The sequence below is a fragment of the Ahaetulla prasina genome, chromosome 2 (assembly GCF_028640845.1).
Source record: "Ahaetulla prasina isolate Xishuangbanna chromosome 2, ASM2864084v1, whole genome shotgun sequence".
Classification (NCBI taxonomy): domain Eukaryota; kingdom Metazoa; phylum Chordata; class Lepidosauria; order Squamata; family Colubridae; genus Ahaetulla; species Ahaetulla prasina.
This window is the reverse complement of record NC_080540.1, coordinates 146409339-146425415: the sequence shown is the minus strand read 5'-3', so window position 1 is coordinate 146425415 and position 16077 is coordinate 146409339. Positions and strand designations below refer to the sequence as shown.

Genomic DNA, 16077 nt, shown 5'->3' with positions numbered 1-16077 from the left:
GGTGGAAAGGCGTCGAGAGGATATGTCTGATGCCCTCCTCCGCTAGGTACCCCTCAAACTGTGTTGCCGTGAATTGCGGGCCGTTGTCGGATACCAGGGTGTCGGGCAACCCATGGGTGACGAATAGGTGTCTCAGGACTGAGATGACGGCTTCTGCCGTTGTGGATTTCATTAGAATAATTTCTAACCATTTCGAAAAGGCATCGACTACAATTAAAAAGGTTTGCCCATGAAATGGCCCGGCAAAATCTATGTGAATCCTAGACCATGGCCCCTGTGGTTTCTCCCATTCTCTGATAGGGGCCGTGGGGGGTAGTGGCCTCGACTCTTGACAGGGTTGACATCTCCCTATCTCGTCACTAATTTCATTGTCCATCCTGGGCCACCACACATAGCTCCTTGCTAAACTCTTCATCCGAACTATACCCGGGTGGCCCACATGCAACAGTTCTAGTACCTTTTGCCGTAATTTCTCCGGGATAACCACCCTATCCCCCCATAACAGACACCCCCCTTGAACAGATAATTCTTCTCGTTTTTTTGCAAAGTCCTTGAAACGCTCGCCTGGCGCAGCGGGCCATCCCCTCAACACCCATCCAATCACAGTCCTTATGGTAATGTCCTTGTAAGACGCCCTTGCCACTTCCTTGGAAGTGACAGGGCCAAAGTCCCAAGAGTCAATCAGTAGGACAGGTATCCCTGGGGCTGGATCTTCGATAGTCTCTGGTAACGGGCATCTGCTCAAAGCGTCCGCATGCCCCATCTCCTTTCCCGGGCGGTGGATCAGTTTGTAAGAGTATGCCGCCAGGAAAATAGTCCATCGGGTCAGTCTGGGTGACAGTGCAACGGGCGTGGGGCGGTCGCCCGCTAACAGGCCCAACAGGGGTCTATGGTCCGTCACTATTTCAAAGTCTCGGCCGAATACATATTCGTGAAATTTCTTTACCCCTGAGACTATAGCAAAAGCCTCCCTATCCAGCTGGCTGTAGTTCCTTTCGGCCGAGGACATTGTTCGGGAGTAGTATGCTTTAGGGGCTTCTGTTCCATTCGGTAACCTATGGCTGAGCACAGCCCCCACCCCGTAGGGGGATGCATCGCAGACCAGTACTAATGGCAACGTGCCGTTGTATTGAATGAGGAGGCTATCACTAGACAATAGGTTCTTTACCCCTTCAAATGCCCTATTTTCCACTTTTCCCCATGACCACGCGGCATTCTTTGCCAGTAGCTTATGCAGCGGTTCGGCTATTGTCGCCTTGTTCTTGAGGAACACCGCATAGAAGTTGACCAGACCCAAAAATGCCTGTAACTCCGTTTTATTTTTGGGGGCTGGGGCCTTCCTGATGGCCCGCACCTTGCTCTCCGTGGGGTGAATCCCTTCCCTGTCTATTCTGTAGCCCAGGAATTCTACGGTTCCGACCCCGATTTGGCATTTGTTTAGCTTAACTTTAAGCCCGGCAGACCGGAAAATGCCCAAAACTTTCCTCAGTCGTACCCTTAGTTCCACTAAGTTTTCGGCTGATACCAAAACATCGTCAAAATACGGTACCACCCCGGGTAGACCCTGCAATAGTCGCTCCATTAGGTTCTGAAACAGCCCTGGGGCTACACTCACCCCGAATTGGAGCCGGGTGCATTTGAATGCGCCGCGGTGCGTGACAATGGTTTGCGCTTCGGCTGTGCTGCTATCTACTGGTAATTGCTGATAGGCTTGAGCCAAGTCTAGTTTGGCGAAAACTTGCCCTTGTCCCAACGAGTGCAGTAAGTGTTGCACTACTGGGACGGGGTATGCACTCTTCTGCAATGCTTTGTTTAACGTTGCCTTATAGTCAGCACAAATCCGGACTGACCCGTCCGGTTTGACTGGGGTGACTATAGGTGTCTCCCATTTTGCGTGATCAACGGGCACTAGTATCCCCTGGTTTACTAGTTTGTCCAGTTCCCGGTCAATCTTGGGCTTTAGGGCGAATGGAACCCTCCTAGCCTTCAACCTGATGGGGGCAACCTGGGGGTCTAAATTGAAGGAAATAGGGGTCCCCTCGTACTTGCCCAGGCCATCTTCAAAAACGTCCTCGAACTCCTTCAGCAGTTCACTCTTGAGGTCGATTTCGCTTCGGAACACCCCGGTCACTCCCATGCCCAAAGCCCGGAACCAGTCAAGTCCAAGCAAACTTGGTAAGGTTCCGTCGACTATGGTGATTGGCAGGGTTTTCTTGAACTGTCCATACTTGACTTGGACTGACGTTCCCCCTCGCACAGGGATTTGGTTTCCTTGGTAGTCTTGAACTCTTATATGCTGGGACTGTAACCTGCGCTTCGCGATGGCTGGCAAGTCCCTCTTGAGGGTGTCCCATGACATCATTGTGATAGATGAGCCGGTGTCCACCTCCATCTTGCAAGGTACCCCTTCGATGTGTACCTTTGTAAAAATCTTTTTCTCTAGCCGCGTCGATGCGAGGGCTACTCTTGCTGAAGTCTGGTTTAACTTCGCGCCCTTTTTGAATGGACCAATCCCGGGCCGCTTCGCGGTTCCCGCACTCTGGTTGGTCGGTTTAAATTTTTGGCGGGAAGGTTGGGGGGCTCGACAGGCCTGCGCTATGTGACCTTTCTTTTCGCACCGCCGACACGTCGCGTCCTTGAATTTGCATTGTTGTCGTTGGTGTTGGCCCCCGCAACTCATACATTCACTCCGCTCCTCTTTCCCCGGCCTCTGGGTGTGGAAAGCCTCTTCCTCTTCCTCCCCTTCCGACTCGGCCTGGACTTCCTCATTGTGGACCGGAGTTGCTTTTGCTCCGACTCCTGGTGCAGTCGGCTTTTGTAATGTTTCTGCCGCCTTGGTCGACATTTCATGAGCCCTAGCCTCGTCCAGGGCTAGTGCCAGGATCAGGTTGCTTTTGGACAGCAGCCGCCGTTGTAATCGAATGTCTCTGACCCCGCAAATGAGTTGTTCGAGTAAGGAGTCCTCCAAATCTCGGTACTCACAGTGGTTTGCGGCTTTTCTCAGCGCTGCCATGTATACACTTATCGATTCGCCTTCTCGCTGTACCCTCTGCCTCAACTCGAACCGTTGCACGAACTTTGAGGGTACAGGGGCGTAATGCGCTCGAAATGCCGTTTGCAGCGTTTGCCACGGTACCGACTGTACCGGCGTTGGCTCTGAAAGTGACTCTGCGGTATCGAAGACCTCTGGACCGCAATGGCTCAGGAAGTATGCTCGCTTCCTGTTGTCCGAAACTCCTTGTAGTTCGTTTGCTTCGAGGAAACACTCGAAACGAGCCATGTATGACCCCCATTTCTCCTTTGCTGGGTCGAATGGCGGTGGCGGCATGTAGCTGGACATCGCTACTTTCCGTCCTTGAAACTGGCTGGGTTCGCGCCTTTTTTTCCGATCTCACTGCCTATATCCCACCTTCGTCGCCAGTGTTAGATTCGGGCAATAACGAGACAGGAGACCAGATGAGTGACAACAACTCTTTAGTTTATAGTGAACCCAGCAAAGCGCGTCCGGCAAAACCCCTCTTTATATACAGTTTTCTCCGGTGCATTAACCAATCAGGAACGTGCAAGTTCCCGCCTAAATTTCCCTCCAAAACTCTTAAAGATACATTACAACATTTGAGGGGTGTGTTTAGGTATATTTATTCTTGTGAATATGGAGCTCCTCTGTGAGACCTAATTTAATTAACTCTATCATGTTTGCAAACCTTATCCTTTGATATGTGGATTAGGTCTAGGTAACTTATTTGAAGAAGTTTGTTAATTTTAGTTGATTAATTTAATTTCAGCTTGACTTTTAATTATTTAGTGGAGACACTGATTCTTGGTCCATTGTGAATTTGTTAATATTTTAAGGGGAAGATGGAAACAGTATAAAGTATACTGTTATAAAGAATCTTTATACACATCTTATAATCTAACTGAGAATTTAAGATGTCATTGACTATGGTCCACTTCTTTAGATATATATAGTATTATCCATATAAAGGAATCTGAGGAAAGGGAAGGGTGAGAGGGATAAAAGTAAAGATTAAATAAGCTATAGGACAGCGGTCACCAACTGGTGGTCCACGAGAAAATTTTGGTGGTCCGCAGAAAAACTATGTGCATTTTTTATATTGCACTAAATTAGGGTTCATCAAACTACAGCCCCTGAGACAGATACGTGCAATGAATGTTTGTATTGCTGCAGAGAGTCTCCCCCTTCAGGGTCTTTTTCTATGGGCAGAGGGGGGGGGAATTCTGACTTGGGGTCTGCTTCAGCCTCCTGGTGCGGGACTTTGGCGAAGGCTGGAGGGAAGCACCGCTGGTGGCAAAGGGAAGAGGGCCTTGTTTCAGTGGGACTGCATCATGGAACTGGCTGACCATCTCAGCCCACTGAGCCTCCAGGTGCCTGTACCTGGCCTTGTACTCCCGCAGGTCATCCCTCTGCTTGGAAAGCCTATGCTCATAGTCCTCAGTGAGGTTCTTCTGCTGAGCCTCCTTCTCGTTCAGATCCAATTTGAACTGAGCCAGGTGTTTTGCCAACTCTTTCTCATGGTGGCTGCTTAGCTCCAACAACTGCTTCCTGTTGGGGCCCTAAGGAGCCCGGGCGACACGGGAGGAGTGGCTGGGAGGGGAGAGTAGAGGCTGGTGAGGCACCCCTTTACGTGAGTGACATCGAGTTGGCCATGCCCACCCAGTCACATGCCCACCTAACCACGCCCATCCAGCCAATCATTAGGCAGATCATATTAGTGGTCCGTGGGATTTAAAATCATGAATTTAGTGTCCCTGAGGTCCGAAAGGTTGGTGACTCCTGCTATAGGAACTAAAAATAATTATTTATAGTTAGTCAGGCTGTACTATTATTTATTTCTTGGGATTGTTGAGACTCTGCAAAAGTATGTATTTGGTTTAAGCACTTGCTGTCAAATGGTTTGTGTGTGTGTGTGTGTGTGTGTGTGTGTGTGTGTGTGTGTGTGTGTTGAAGTGGTAATTTCAACTGTGTAATGAAAACCCTGCCCTACTCCTTTGTACATGCATGCAACACTGACATATATACAAAAGGGACAAGGGATAATCACTATCTTGCCAAATCTTGGCAAATTTTGTTGCATTCCAGATCTTAACTGAGTGTGGATCTTCAGGTATTTTCCCAAGGGCCTTTGGAATTAAGATTTCAACTGAACAGGGTTTTTAATAAATTGCTTCTGAAAACATCTACTGGGAAAAATGAAAACATGGCTATTAATGTCAACAGTTCTCTCTCTCTCTCTCTCTCTCTCTCTCACACACACACACACACACACACGTTGCTAGGTCAAATAATGATCTAAAGCAGCTTTTTATCTTTAAACCCACAGCACTGCATGGGCCTAAACAAAAAAAACCATTTATAATATAATTCTGTACCCCTATTGGATTTACTCTCACGTTGGGAAGATTATTAAGGGACATACACAATGTTCTAAGAAATATGTATGTCTGTTCAGGCCAGGATAAGACCTTTTAATAAAATAAAATAAATAAATAAATTTAATAAAATTCCATCTCTGCTACTTCATGATGGTGAACAGACTTGAGCACAATAATTGTCATGAAATATTTGAGTTGGGTTCCCCTAACTGCAACATCTCCACTACTGCAAGTTAAGCTCTATACCCACAAAAACACAGGTGGTTGTGTCTATAAGGCAGTAGAGCCAGTTAACCTCATCCTTTTGGGGTGCAAAAGAAATGACTGTGGAGACAATTCAGCAGCAAGGATTTCGAAACTTTGGGGTGGATGCAGACCTACTGGGTATTCTTGCCTTGTTCTGCTTACTGGTTTCTACAGATATCACCCTACCCTTAGCATAGCAGTTTACTTGTGTCAGAAGCACCAAAGCCCTTCCGGGTGGAAAGATTTAGTCGGTGACATCCCCATTGCTCAGGGGAAACCCAGTAGGGGGCTCCTTTCATGTCCCCAGCAGGAGCTGGAGCAAAAGACGGGAGTTCAACCCTGCCCCATGACAGCATTCGGGTCTCCAGCACAGGCTTGCTAACCTCCAACCCAGCATCCTAACCATGCAAGTCATTGTGCTTCTCACCCTACCCTTTGCTGTTCTTTTAGTGGAGTTGAAGAGCAACATGGTAGCTCCCTGGAACAGTAGTTACTCGCATAACTTAGAAATCACTAGAAAAACAGGGAAAAGGTGAAACAATTGGGGTTTTTTTGGTGCTGCCCATTGGTCATTTTGAGAGCAAACCCATGAGCTCATGAGTTCCTTCTAAGTTTCACATCGGTAATAAATAGAGCAATTGTGGGAAGGTTGAAAACAGTTGTTGGAATGAAAACCGTGGCGGTATGCAATGTCCTTTATTTTTCCTGGGTTAAAAATAGTGACGTTCTTATCACAGCATGTATTAATCAGCTGATCCATGCAAAAAACATCAACTGCAGAAGGATACAAAGATGCATATGTAGTATTACTTTCTCAGGACCAAACAGTAGACAACTGACAAAGTTGTACAAATGTAGTGGGAGCTCTTTTAAGATGTCACAAGGCTAAGGATTATTTTATTTTCTGTAATGATTTTTGAGGACTAGATACTTCGACATTTAGTTCTGTTCAAAATCCTTCTATGAACAGTGAAAGAATTGGACAAAAAACTTCAATTGATTTTAAAATATACAACTGTCAGCATCAGGGATAATGCAGAACCAGTGATTTCGGCAGCCATGAGTCAGCTAACATGCTTGGAATTTCTCTGACAATTTAAAAACTGCCTTGTTGATTCAAAGATCCATCTGGCATAGCAATTATTTATCAATATGTTAGGATATTGAATTTAGTAGCTGGAACAGTAAAGTGTACAATAGGCCAGAACACACAGTTGTAATTAATTAGAGAGTGCTGACTCATGCATGAGGCAATCTACGCTATGATTGGTTGCTGTAAGCATAAAGGGGGAGGTTCCCTTTTTCCACTCCTTTTTTTTCTTTGTGTTCTGTGTACTGTTTAATTTACCTCATGATGTTCCTGTGTTCCTGACTATCTTGTGGTTTTTTTTCTGATGATGATAAAGACTGCTATAAATTTGAAATATATATATGTGTGTGTGTGTGTGTGTGTGTGTGTGTAGGTCTTGGCATTTTCGGGTCTTTTCCCGTGTAAGGTTGAGAGTATCTTGGCGACGTTTCGACGAGGTCTCATTCATCATCTTCAGGCTGGTGTCTTCGGCTTCGTGCTTCTCGAGCAAAGAGTGGTCGGAGCTGCCGTCTCTCTATAAATACTGGTGGGGAGGTGGGGAGTGTTGCTGTGAGCGGGTTGGTTGGCTGTGTGGTTGCATCTTGATTGGTAGATGGAGTGGGTGTTTGCAGATTGGTCGGCTGTTTCGTAGCATCCTGTGTGGGTGTGGTCCTGTTTTTTCGTTCCTGAGCTTTGGTGTTGTGGCCTCTGAAGTTCTGTGATGTGATGTCTTGAGCAGATGGCTGTGATGCAGCATCCCGGGCCCTGGTTTGGCTCCGAGTCCGAGGTCCTGTCATGTGTTCCTGGTGTGTGTCAGCCTGCTTTGTGTGGGGATCAGAGGGGGGTGCAGCAGCCAGTGGTGTCAGCATGGTCTGGCTTCTGGATGGTGGTTGTGTTTCGTCTGTGGGATGGGTTTGGGTTTGAATCTGGTGAGGATGATTGGTGGTGGCGTTGTGTGTTGTCCTGGGTCCAGGGTCATATATATATGACCACATATATGTGATATATATATGTGTGTGATATATATGTAGGTCTTTGGTTATTCAGGTTTTCTCCCACGTAAAATTGGAAGTGTCTTGGCGATGTTTCAATGAAGTCTCATTCGTCATCTTCAGGCCGGTGACTTCTGCTTCATGCTTCTAGGAGCAATGTGTGATCGCAGCTGTTTCTTCCTTTTAACTGCTAGTGGGTGTTTTGAACTGATTGATTGGGAGCTTGGCTGTGTTCTGATTGGCTGGAGGTGTGTTCTGATTGGTTGGGGGCTTGGCTAAGAAACCCCAAAGAAAAATTGAGTTAGAAAATCAAAGAGTATATGAAATCCCATGCACTACCTGCACCACCACATACATCGGAGAAACCAACAGAAAAATATGTGCACGCATTGAAGAACATAAGAACTCAGTCAAAAAAGAAGAAACAACTTATTCCCTGGTCCAACACCTTAAAGCCACAGGACATAAAACTGACTTTAATGTTGTGTCTCGTCCAATCTCACCACAGCCGGGGCCTTCTTATCTGCTTCCGAACACGGAGGAATGTCCTAGTATGCCTCCCGGCCCCAGCCCTGGCTCCATGCCCAGACAGGCTGAAGAGGAGGAAGTATCTCCAGCCCCCAGCTCTGGCTCCATGCCCAGGCAAACGGAGCAACTAGACCCCTCCCCCTCCTCCACAGCATGTGAGCCTGAGGGAGGTCAATTGCCAACAGCTGCAGACTGGAGTGACCCACGCGTCAGAAGACTTGATAGATGGAGGCAACAGAAGGAAGGGAGGGGCAAGCCTGGATAAATGCTGAGTCATGGAGCCGCACCCCATGGCCTATATAAAGGACCTGCTTTCTGGCATTCTCTGAGTCAGGCAAAGTCTAAACATATCTTGCTGAAGTCACTTTCTGGTCTCCTGCCTGCCTTGAGGACTTTGCTAGGACTTTGGCAGAGCTGCAGAGGCACGCCTGATTCAGATTTCCCTGACCCAGCCGTCAGCGGAGGAGTGGGACATGACATTTAAAAAGACCAGAACGATCGCCAAAACTGAACACTTTAACAACAGAATAATCAGAAAAGCCATTGAGATAGAAAAACGCCCACACAGCATGAATAAACGAGATGATACCTCCCGCCTACCAGCCATTTGGAAACCCGCCCTTATCGACAAATGAGTCCCTAACATGAGGAATGACGCCAGACCCACACTCATGAGAGCCACACAGCATGTCACCACCACACATCCACGCGGAAAGCAGACTCAAACCCACACAGATGATGAAACACAACCACAGACCAGAAGCCAGACCGCAGCTGCATCGTTAGCCATTTCAAATCCCTCCAATCCATACATGCAGCAGACTGACACTCACCATGAAGATGCAGCACGACCACCAATGCGAAGCCAAACAACAGCAATGCCGCTCACCAACTCAAATCCCCCTGCAACTGAGACTAACCTGAGCACAGCCAAGCCCCCACCCAAACAAAACACACCCATCCAATCAGAGCACAGCCAAGCCCCCAACCAATCAGAACACACCTCCACCCAATCAGAACACAGCCAAGCTCCCAACCAATCAGTTCAAAACCCCCACTAGCAGTTAAAAGGAAGAAACAGCTGTGATCACACATTGCTCCTAGAAGCATGAAGCAGAAGTCACCGGCCTGAAGATGATGAATGAGACTTCGTCGAAACGTCGCCAAGACACTTCCAATTTTACGCAGGAGAAAACCTGAATAACCAAAGACCTACATACAAACACCCGTGAAAACCTCAGAAAACACACACACACACACACACACACACACACACACACACATATTTGTTTTCTGAGGTTTTCGCGGGTGTTTGTATGTATTGCTTCGTGCTTCCCATTGCTCCCAGAAGCACGAAGCTGAAGCCTGAAGATGACGAATGAGACTTCGTCGAAACGTCGCCAAGACACTTCCAATTTTACGTGGGAGAAAACCCGAATAACCAAAGACCTACATATACATATACATATACATATACATATACATATACATATACATATACATATACATATACATATACATATACATATACATATACATATACATATATATATATATATCACTGCAAGTTTGTGTTAATATCCCCAACTTTATCTGGACAGCTGTTGCACAATTCTCTGACACAATATTACTTAGAAAACTGGGGTCATTCATAGGTTTCCCTTTTAGGAATATTTCATTGATTTTAGGAGTATTTCATTTATTTAACGTTTAGAAACATTTTAGGATATTTCATTGATTTGACATTTAGGAATATTTCATCGATTTAACTTTCAAGTTGGCTCCTAAAAGCCAAGTTGACAAGATGTATGAGATGTAGAAAGAACTATTACTAAGTGATTCCTCAAAGTGTAAAAAAAAAATGTACAAGAGAATATATTTAGGCTGGTTGGGCTTACCATGAGAATGTGTTTATCTGGGATAATGGGAATTTACAACTCAGTTTGCAGCATTTTTTAAACAAAATCAAAAAGCATAATTTTACTTATTAGTTTTGAAAGTAAAAAGCTAATTAACTTACCAGTAACGGTGACAATTGTTCTATTACTGCGCTCTGATGTTTGAGATCCTGCCATTGAATTCATCTGGACAGCACATTCAAAATATAAAATACTGTCTCCGGCATCGATGGGAAATTCTAATTCAACAAAATTTTCATGTTGCGATGTTCGTTTCCTGTCATGAACAACTCCATTTGCAGACTGTGCATTTTTGTAAAATGTGAAATAAAAAGGTGGCTTTTCTTCTGGCACTTCACAGCGTAAAAGTACATTTTCACCTTCCATCACTGCTGTTCTCTGGGCTTTCAATATCGGCTTCATTATGCCTTCAAAATAGAGAAGTATTCATGAATTAAAATATATCTTTGCAAGTGACAAGCTGGAAGCCATTTTAAACAGCTTGATCTTCGGATTTTCATGTGTTAATACATGAAAAATCTCAAGCTCTGAAATAAGGAAGCCTAGGATCTTGGCTATTTTCTTCCTAAGGATCTTCTTCTAAAGTTCTCTTTTTTTTTTCTTGAAGTTGTTATAACAAGTTATAAGTTATGACAAGTTGTAACGAACTGGAGAACCATGTTGGTTAAGGCACAGGGCTAGAAACCAAGGAACCGTGAGTTCTAGTGCCACGTTGGACATGAAAAGCCAGCTGGATGACTTTGGGACAGTCAGTCTCTTTCTCAGCCCAACTAGCCTCACAGGCAGGGGTGAAATCCAACAGGTTCTGACAGGTTCTGGAGAACCGGTAGCGGAAATTTTGAGTATTTCAGAGAACCAGCAAATGCCAATTCTAGCAGATGCCAGAGTGGAGTAGGAATGGAGATTTTGCAATATCCTTACTCCAGAAGTGGGGAGGAAATGGAGATTTTGTAATATCCTTCCCCTGGAGTGGAGATGAAATGGAGATTTTGTGGTATCCTTCCCTGCCACACCCACCAAGCCACACCCATAGAACCGGTAGTAAAAAAATTTGAATTTCATTACTGCTCACAGGCTTGTTGTTGTGAGGAAAATAGGAGGAGGAAGCAGCATTAGGTGTGAGTTATTTATAAACATAATAAAGGCAGGAGAAAAAAAGTAGTCCGAAGAGGCAAATAGCAACTGACAGAGAGATCTTTTTGATAAAGTGAAAAAAGGGCCACTTTCTTTGGGAAAAGGATCTCCTAAAGAAAGCCATTTTATAAGTCATGGTTTTTTAATGGATTAGAGCCAAATGCCACTGAAATGTTGCAAAGCCTCTTTGGATTTCTTCCTTGTAATGCAGACTTGGAAAAGGCTGTTTTGCTGCTTTGAAGATTTGTAACACTAAATGGTAGAATAAAAGGATTTTCAAAAAACAACTGAATCTGCAGTCCAGATAGAATTTTACACAAGAGAAGCTACATCCACAGAAAAATACCAGGAAGACCTGACTATGAAAAACATGAGACACAAGTGACAAGGCTGGGTGTTTTCCAGGAAAAAGTCTAAAATATGTTAAGTAAAGAAAATGAAAAATAACACAAAAAGATTTTCTGGAATAAGAAAGAAAGGAAAGGAAAGGAAAGGAAAGGAAAGGAAAAGAAAAAAAGAAAAGAAAAGAAAAGAAAAGAAAAAAGAAAAGAAAAGAAAGAAAGAAAAAAGAAAGGGAAAGAGAAAGAAGGAAGGAAGGAAAGAAGGAAGGAAGGAAGGAAGGAAGGAAGGAAGAGAGAGAAATAGGAAGGGAGGGAGGGAGAAAGGAAGAAAGAAAAAAGAAAAAGAAAGAAGAAGGAAGGAAGGAAGGAAGAAGAAAGAAAGAGAGAAAGAGAGAGAGAAGGAAAGAAATAGGAAGGAAGGAAGGAAGGATGGAAGGAAGAAAAAGAAAGAAAGACAGAAGGAAAGAAAAGAAAAGAAAAGAGGAAAAAGAAAAAAGCACTGTGGTAAAAATACAAGGAAATTTTGTGTTTAATCTTTCCTATCTATAAAGAACAATTTTAATACCCGAGTTATTCCTTCAAAGTATAAAGATACACCTACCTTCAACTTTAATGAGCAAAGAATCACTGGATTTTTTTTTCTCCTCAACACTTAATGAACATTCATAGTCTCCTGATGAAGAAAATCTAGCCTGTGAGATTGTATACTGGGCGCTATCTTGTTCAACTGTGTTAGTGAACAGAAGCTCACCATCCTTGAAAAATGAAAATGTGTAATTCAGTCGGAAATGTTCATTCTTGCTAATGTCCACAGAACAGTTGAGGATGAGTGTTTCTCCATTGCGCACTTCATTTTGTGGAAAAGCCTGGAGTGAAACTTTATTGATAGTGAACACTGGAAAAGAAGAGAAATGTTCATGATATTAATTTTAGGAATCATCCACAATCTGTTTTTCACCGTCAGAAACTATTACATTGGATCCATACATACAATGCATTTGAATAGGATGTTAGACCCTAAAGAAATCTGATTGGATTTCTTATGAATTTTTTGATTAATCAAATCAAGAATAGGCTTGATTTGATTAATCAAAAAATTACATGATTTGCATTTATTTGATACATTCTTAAACTGAGTAAAGGTGATAGACTTGAAGTCGAAAGCATACTAGATTGCAAAAGACTGTACTAGGTCGTTGTGTAAGGTATTAGTTATCTTTTCACTTGATGTTTCTAAATATCCAGCCTTATTTTTTCCACAGAAGGATTATTTCAGTTGATGGAACAACTTCCTTGAGAGCAAAACTGAGGGGTTAATAAAAGAGAAAACCTGAGTAATTCAAGGAGGCTGTCCCTCAACAATGAGGAATGACAGTGAACCAACTGTAAATTAAATAGGAGGTTGGTGTGGTACGGAGTCCGACAAGGCTGTATACTATCACCCTGCCTATTTAACTTATATGCAGAACACATCATGAGAAAGGCGGGGCTAGATGAATCAAAAATTGGAATTAAGATTGCCGGAAAAAATATCAACAATCTCAGATATGCAGATGATACCACTCTAATGGCAGAAAGCGAAGAGGAACTAAAGAGTCTCTTGATGCGGGTGAAGGAGGAGAGTGCAAAAGTTGGCTTGAAACTCAACATTAAGAAAACTAAAATCATGGCATCCGTCCCTTTCAATTCCTAGCAGATAGATGGTGAAGAAATGGAGGTAGATGCTTGCTCCTGGGGACGAAAGCTATGGCAAATCTAGACAGCGTACTAAAAAGCAGAGACATCACCCTGCCAACAAAAGTGCGTATAGTCAAAGCTATGTTTTTCCCAGTTGCAATGTATGACTGTGAAGGTTGGACCATAAGAAAGGCTGAGCGCCAAAGAATTGAGGCCTTTGAACTCTGGTGCTGGAGAAGACTCCTCCGAGTCCCTTGGACTGCAAGGCGAACAAACAAGTCAGTTCTAGAGGAGATCAACCCTGACTGCTCTTTAGAAGGTCAGATCCTGAAAATGAAACTGAAATACTTTGGCCACCTAATGAGAAAGAAGGACTCACTGGAGAAGAGCCTAATGCTGGGAAAGATTGAGGGCAAAAGAAGAAAGGGACGACAGAGAACAAGGTGGCTCGATGGAGTCACTGAAGCAGTAGGCATGAGTTTAAATGGACTCCAGAGGACAGGAGGACAGGAGGTCAGGAAGGCCTGGAGGAATGTTGTCCATGGGGTCGCGATGGATCGGACACGACTTCGCAACTAACAACAACAACAACGTGGTATGGAAGTTGATGGATGCTACACTCTTTGACTGATATATTCTATTGTATTTGAATTTGTTAACTAGAGATATGTCATAAGCTTTTCTCCTCACCCTATTCCTTTCCTCTTCTGCTGCAGCATTTTAGGATCACCCCCCAAATCTGCCCAGGTGATCTGTGGAAACTGCATGGGAGAATCATCCCTCTTCTTCATGTTATTTGTCTTTCATTTATTTCTTAACTTGAATGTATACGATCACCCACTTGTACTGGACAGAAACAATAAAATAGCCTGTGATCAAACAACAAGAACACTTTGAGAGCAATTAAAAAGAGCTCATTTGGTCTAGTGGTTAAGGCACTAAGCTAGAAACCTGGAGACAGTGATTTCTAGTTTTACATTAGGCATAAAGACAATTGGGTGACCTCAGTGGTGAAATCTTCCCAGTTTGTCACCGGTTTGCTGTCTGCACGGTATGTGCACGCGCAGTGTGTGCCAAATGCACACTGCACATGGGTGCATGTGCAGCGCACACCAAATGCACGCTGCATGTGTATGCACAGTCCACATCAAATGCATGCTGCACACATGTACATGCGCAGTTTGTGAAAGGAGGCTTAGGAAGGTAAGTAGAACAGCGAGGGGGGGGAACAGCTGTGCCGCGCAATTTAGATTCACTAGAAATCAGGATTTCCTGTTTTAAATTGTGCAGCATAGCTGATCGTCAGAAATACTGGTTCGGACCAGCTGGTAGCTTTTTTTAATTACTGGTTACCAGTAGTAAAAAAAAGCTACCGGTTGGTTTGAACCAGTATTTCCAACGATCAGCTGTGCTGCACAATTTAAAATCACTAGAAAGCAGGAAATCCTGCTTTCTAGTGAATCTAAATCATGCGGCACAGTTGTCCCCCCCGCGTTCTACTTACCTTCTCAAGCTTCCTTTTTCCGTGCGCAGCACAAATTTGGCATGTACTGCGCATGCGCATGTGTGCAGCGTGCATTTGGTGTGAACTGTGCATGCACACACAGCATGTATTTGGCGTGCATTGTGTATGCTTTTATCACTCCCATTCACCCAAACCGGTGCAAACTGGTAGGATTTCACCACTCGGTGCCCTTGAGCCAGACACACTCTCTCAACTCTCAAAGGAAGGCGATGACAAACCACTTCTAAAATCTTACCCAAAATAATTCAGGAAAGCAACCCAGGCAGTCACTCATTCCTACTGAATGCTCAAATCTCCCTCCTTCCCTCATATGGCCAGTATGACTATACGCTGAGGTGCACAGAATGCTGTTATCTTCCCACCGAAGTGGTACCTATTTATCTACTTGCATTTGCATGCTTTCAAACTGCTAGGTGGCAGGAATGCGCAGCATCTTTAACTGCTAAAAATATTATTTATAAACTTGGTTGTTTGGATTGAGGTAAAACATACATTTCGTGAATGAATGAATGAATGATAAAGCTGCCAAACTTAAGTCTCATCCCCTAAACCACTGATTCACCAAAGCCTCACCATTTCATTGCCAATCAACTAGCCACATCAGAACCAGCTCACTGCCTTAGTCCGCCTCTCATTTTCTGAACTTTGCAGATGCTTTGTGGCAATGGAACAGTATCTGTAAACTGAACTTGCGGTACAAACCAGCAACAGGACTCTTAGAATTCGGAAAACTGACAATGGTCACAGTTATTAACTGTGAATCCAAATGAAACAGATTTGGCACAAGTGACCCCAAAAGAAAATGCAAACAGCAAATGCAGTTATTAAGATTTAGTTAACTTGGGGATCCATTCTCCCTAAGATGATTTCTCCTGAAGAACATTATTGAGTAGCAGAAATTTGTGCTAAAAGTTGCTGTTATTGGGTGCATTATATTATTCAACTGTTACTAAATACTTTTACACTGAATGTTTGATGCAAAATTTGGCTGAGAAAGGTCAGGGAAATACACCGGAATAGTAAAGTATCTACAAATACAACTATCCTATCACCAAACAGTGAATTGCTCTACATTAAATATGAAAATAAAGGAAGGGGGCTTTCTTTAAATGAGAAGTCCCCACATATTTTAAAAAAATATTTATGTAGTGATTCATGGTTGCAGAATGTTCAAGAAACACAGTACTAACTAAACCTGCCCATAATGCTTATCCCCCAAGCTTTCAATCAAGCTGAAGTCTCCCAGTCACTG

The 16077-nt window shown here is 43.9% G+C and overlaps 1 protein-coding gene across 2 annotated transcripts in view; it reads right to left on the bottom strand.

Moving 5' to 3' along the window:
- Positions 1 to 16077, bottom strand: part of PECAM1 (platelet and endothelial cell adhesion molecule 1) — a 74895-nt gene that overhangs the window by 44370 nt on the left and 14448 nt on the right. For both annotated transcript variants that reach the window (XM_058169016.1, XM_058169015.1), the window contains exons 3-4: positions 12225 to 12518; positions 10250 to 10555 (exon numbers count right to left, since the gene is read on the bottom strand). In XM_058169016.1, the coding sequence (XP_058024999.1) occupies positions 10250 to 10555; positions 12225 to 12518 (600 nt within the window). The remainder of the gene's footprint in view (positions 1 to 10249; positions 10556 to 12224; positions 12519 to 16077) is intronic.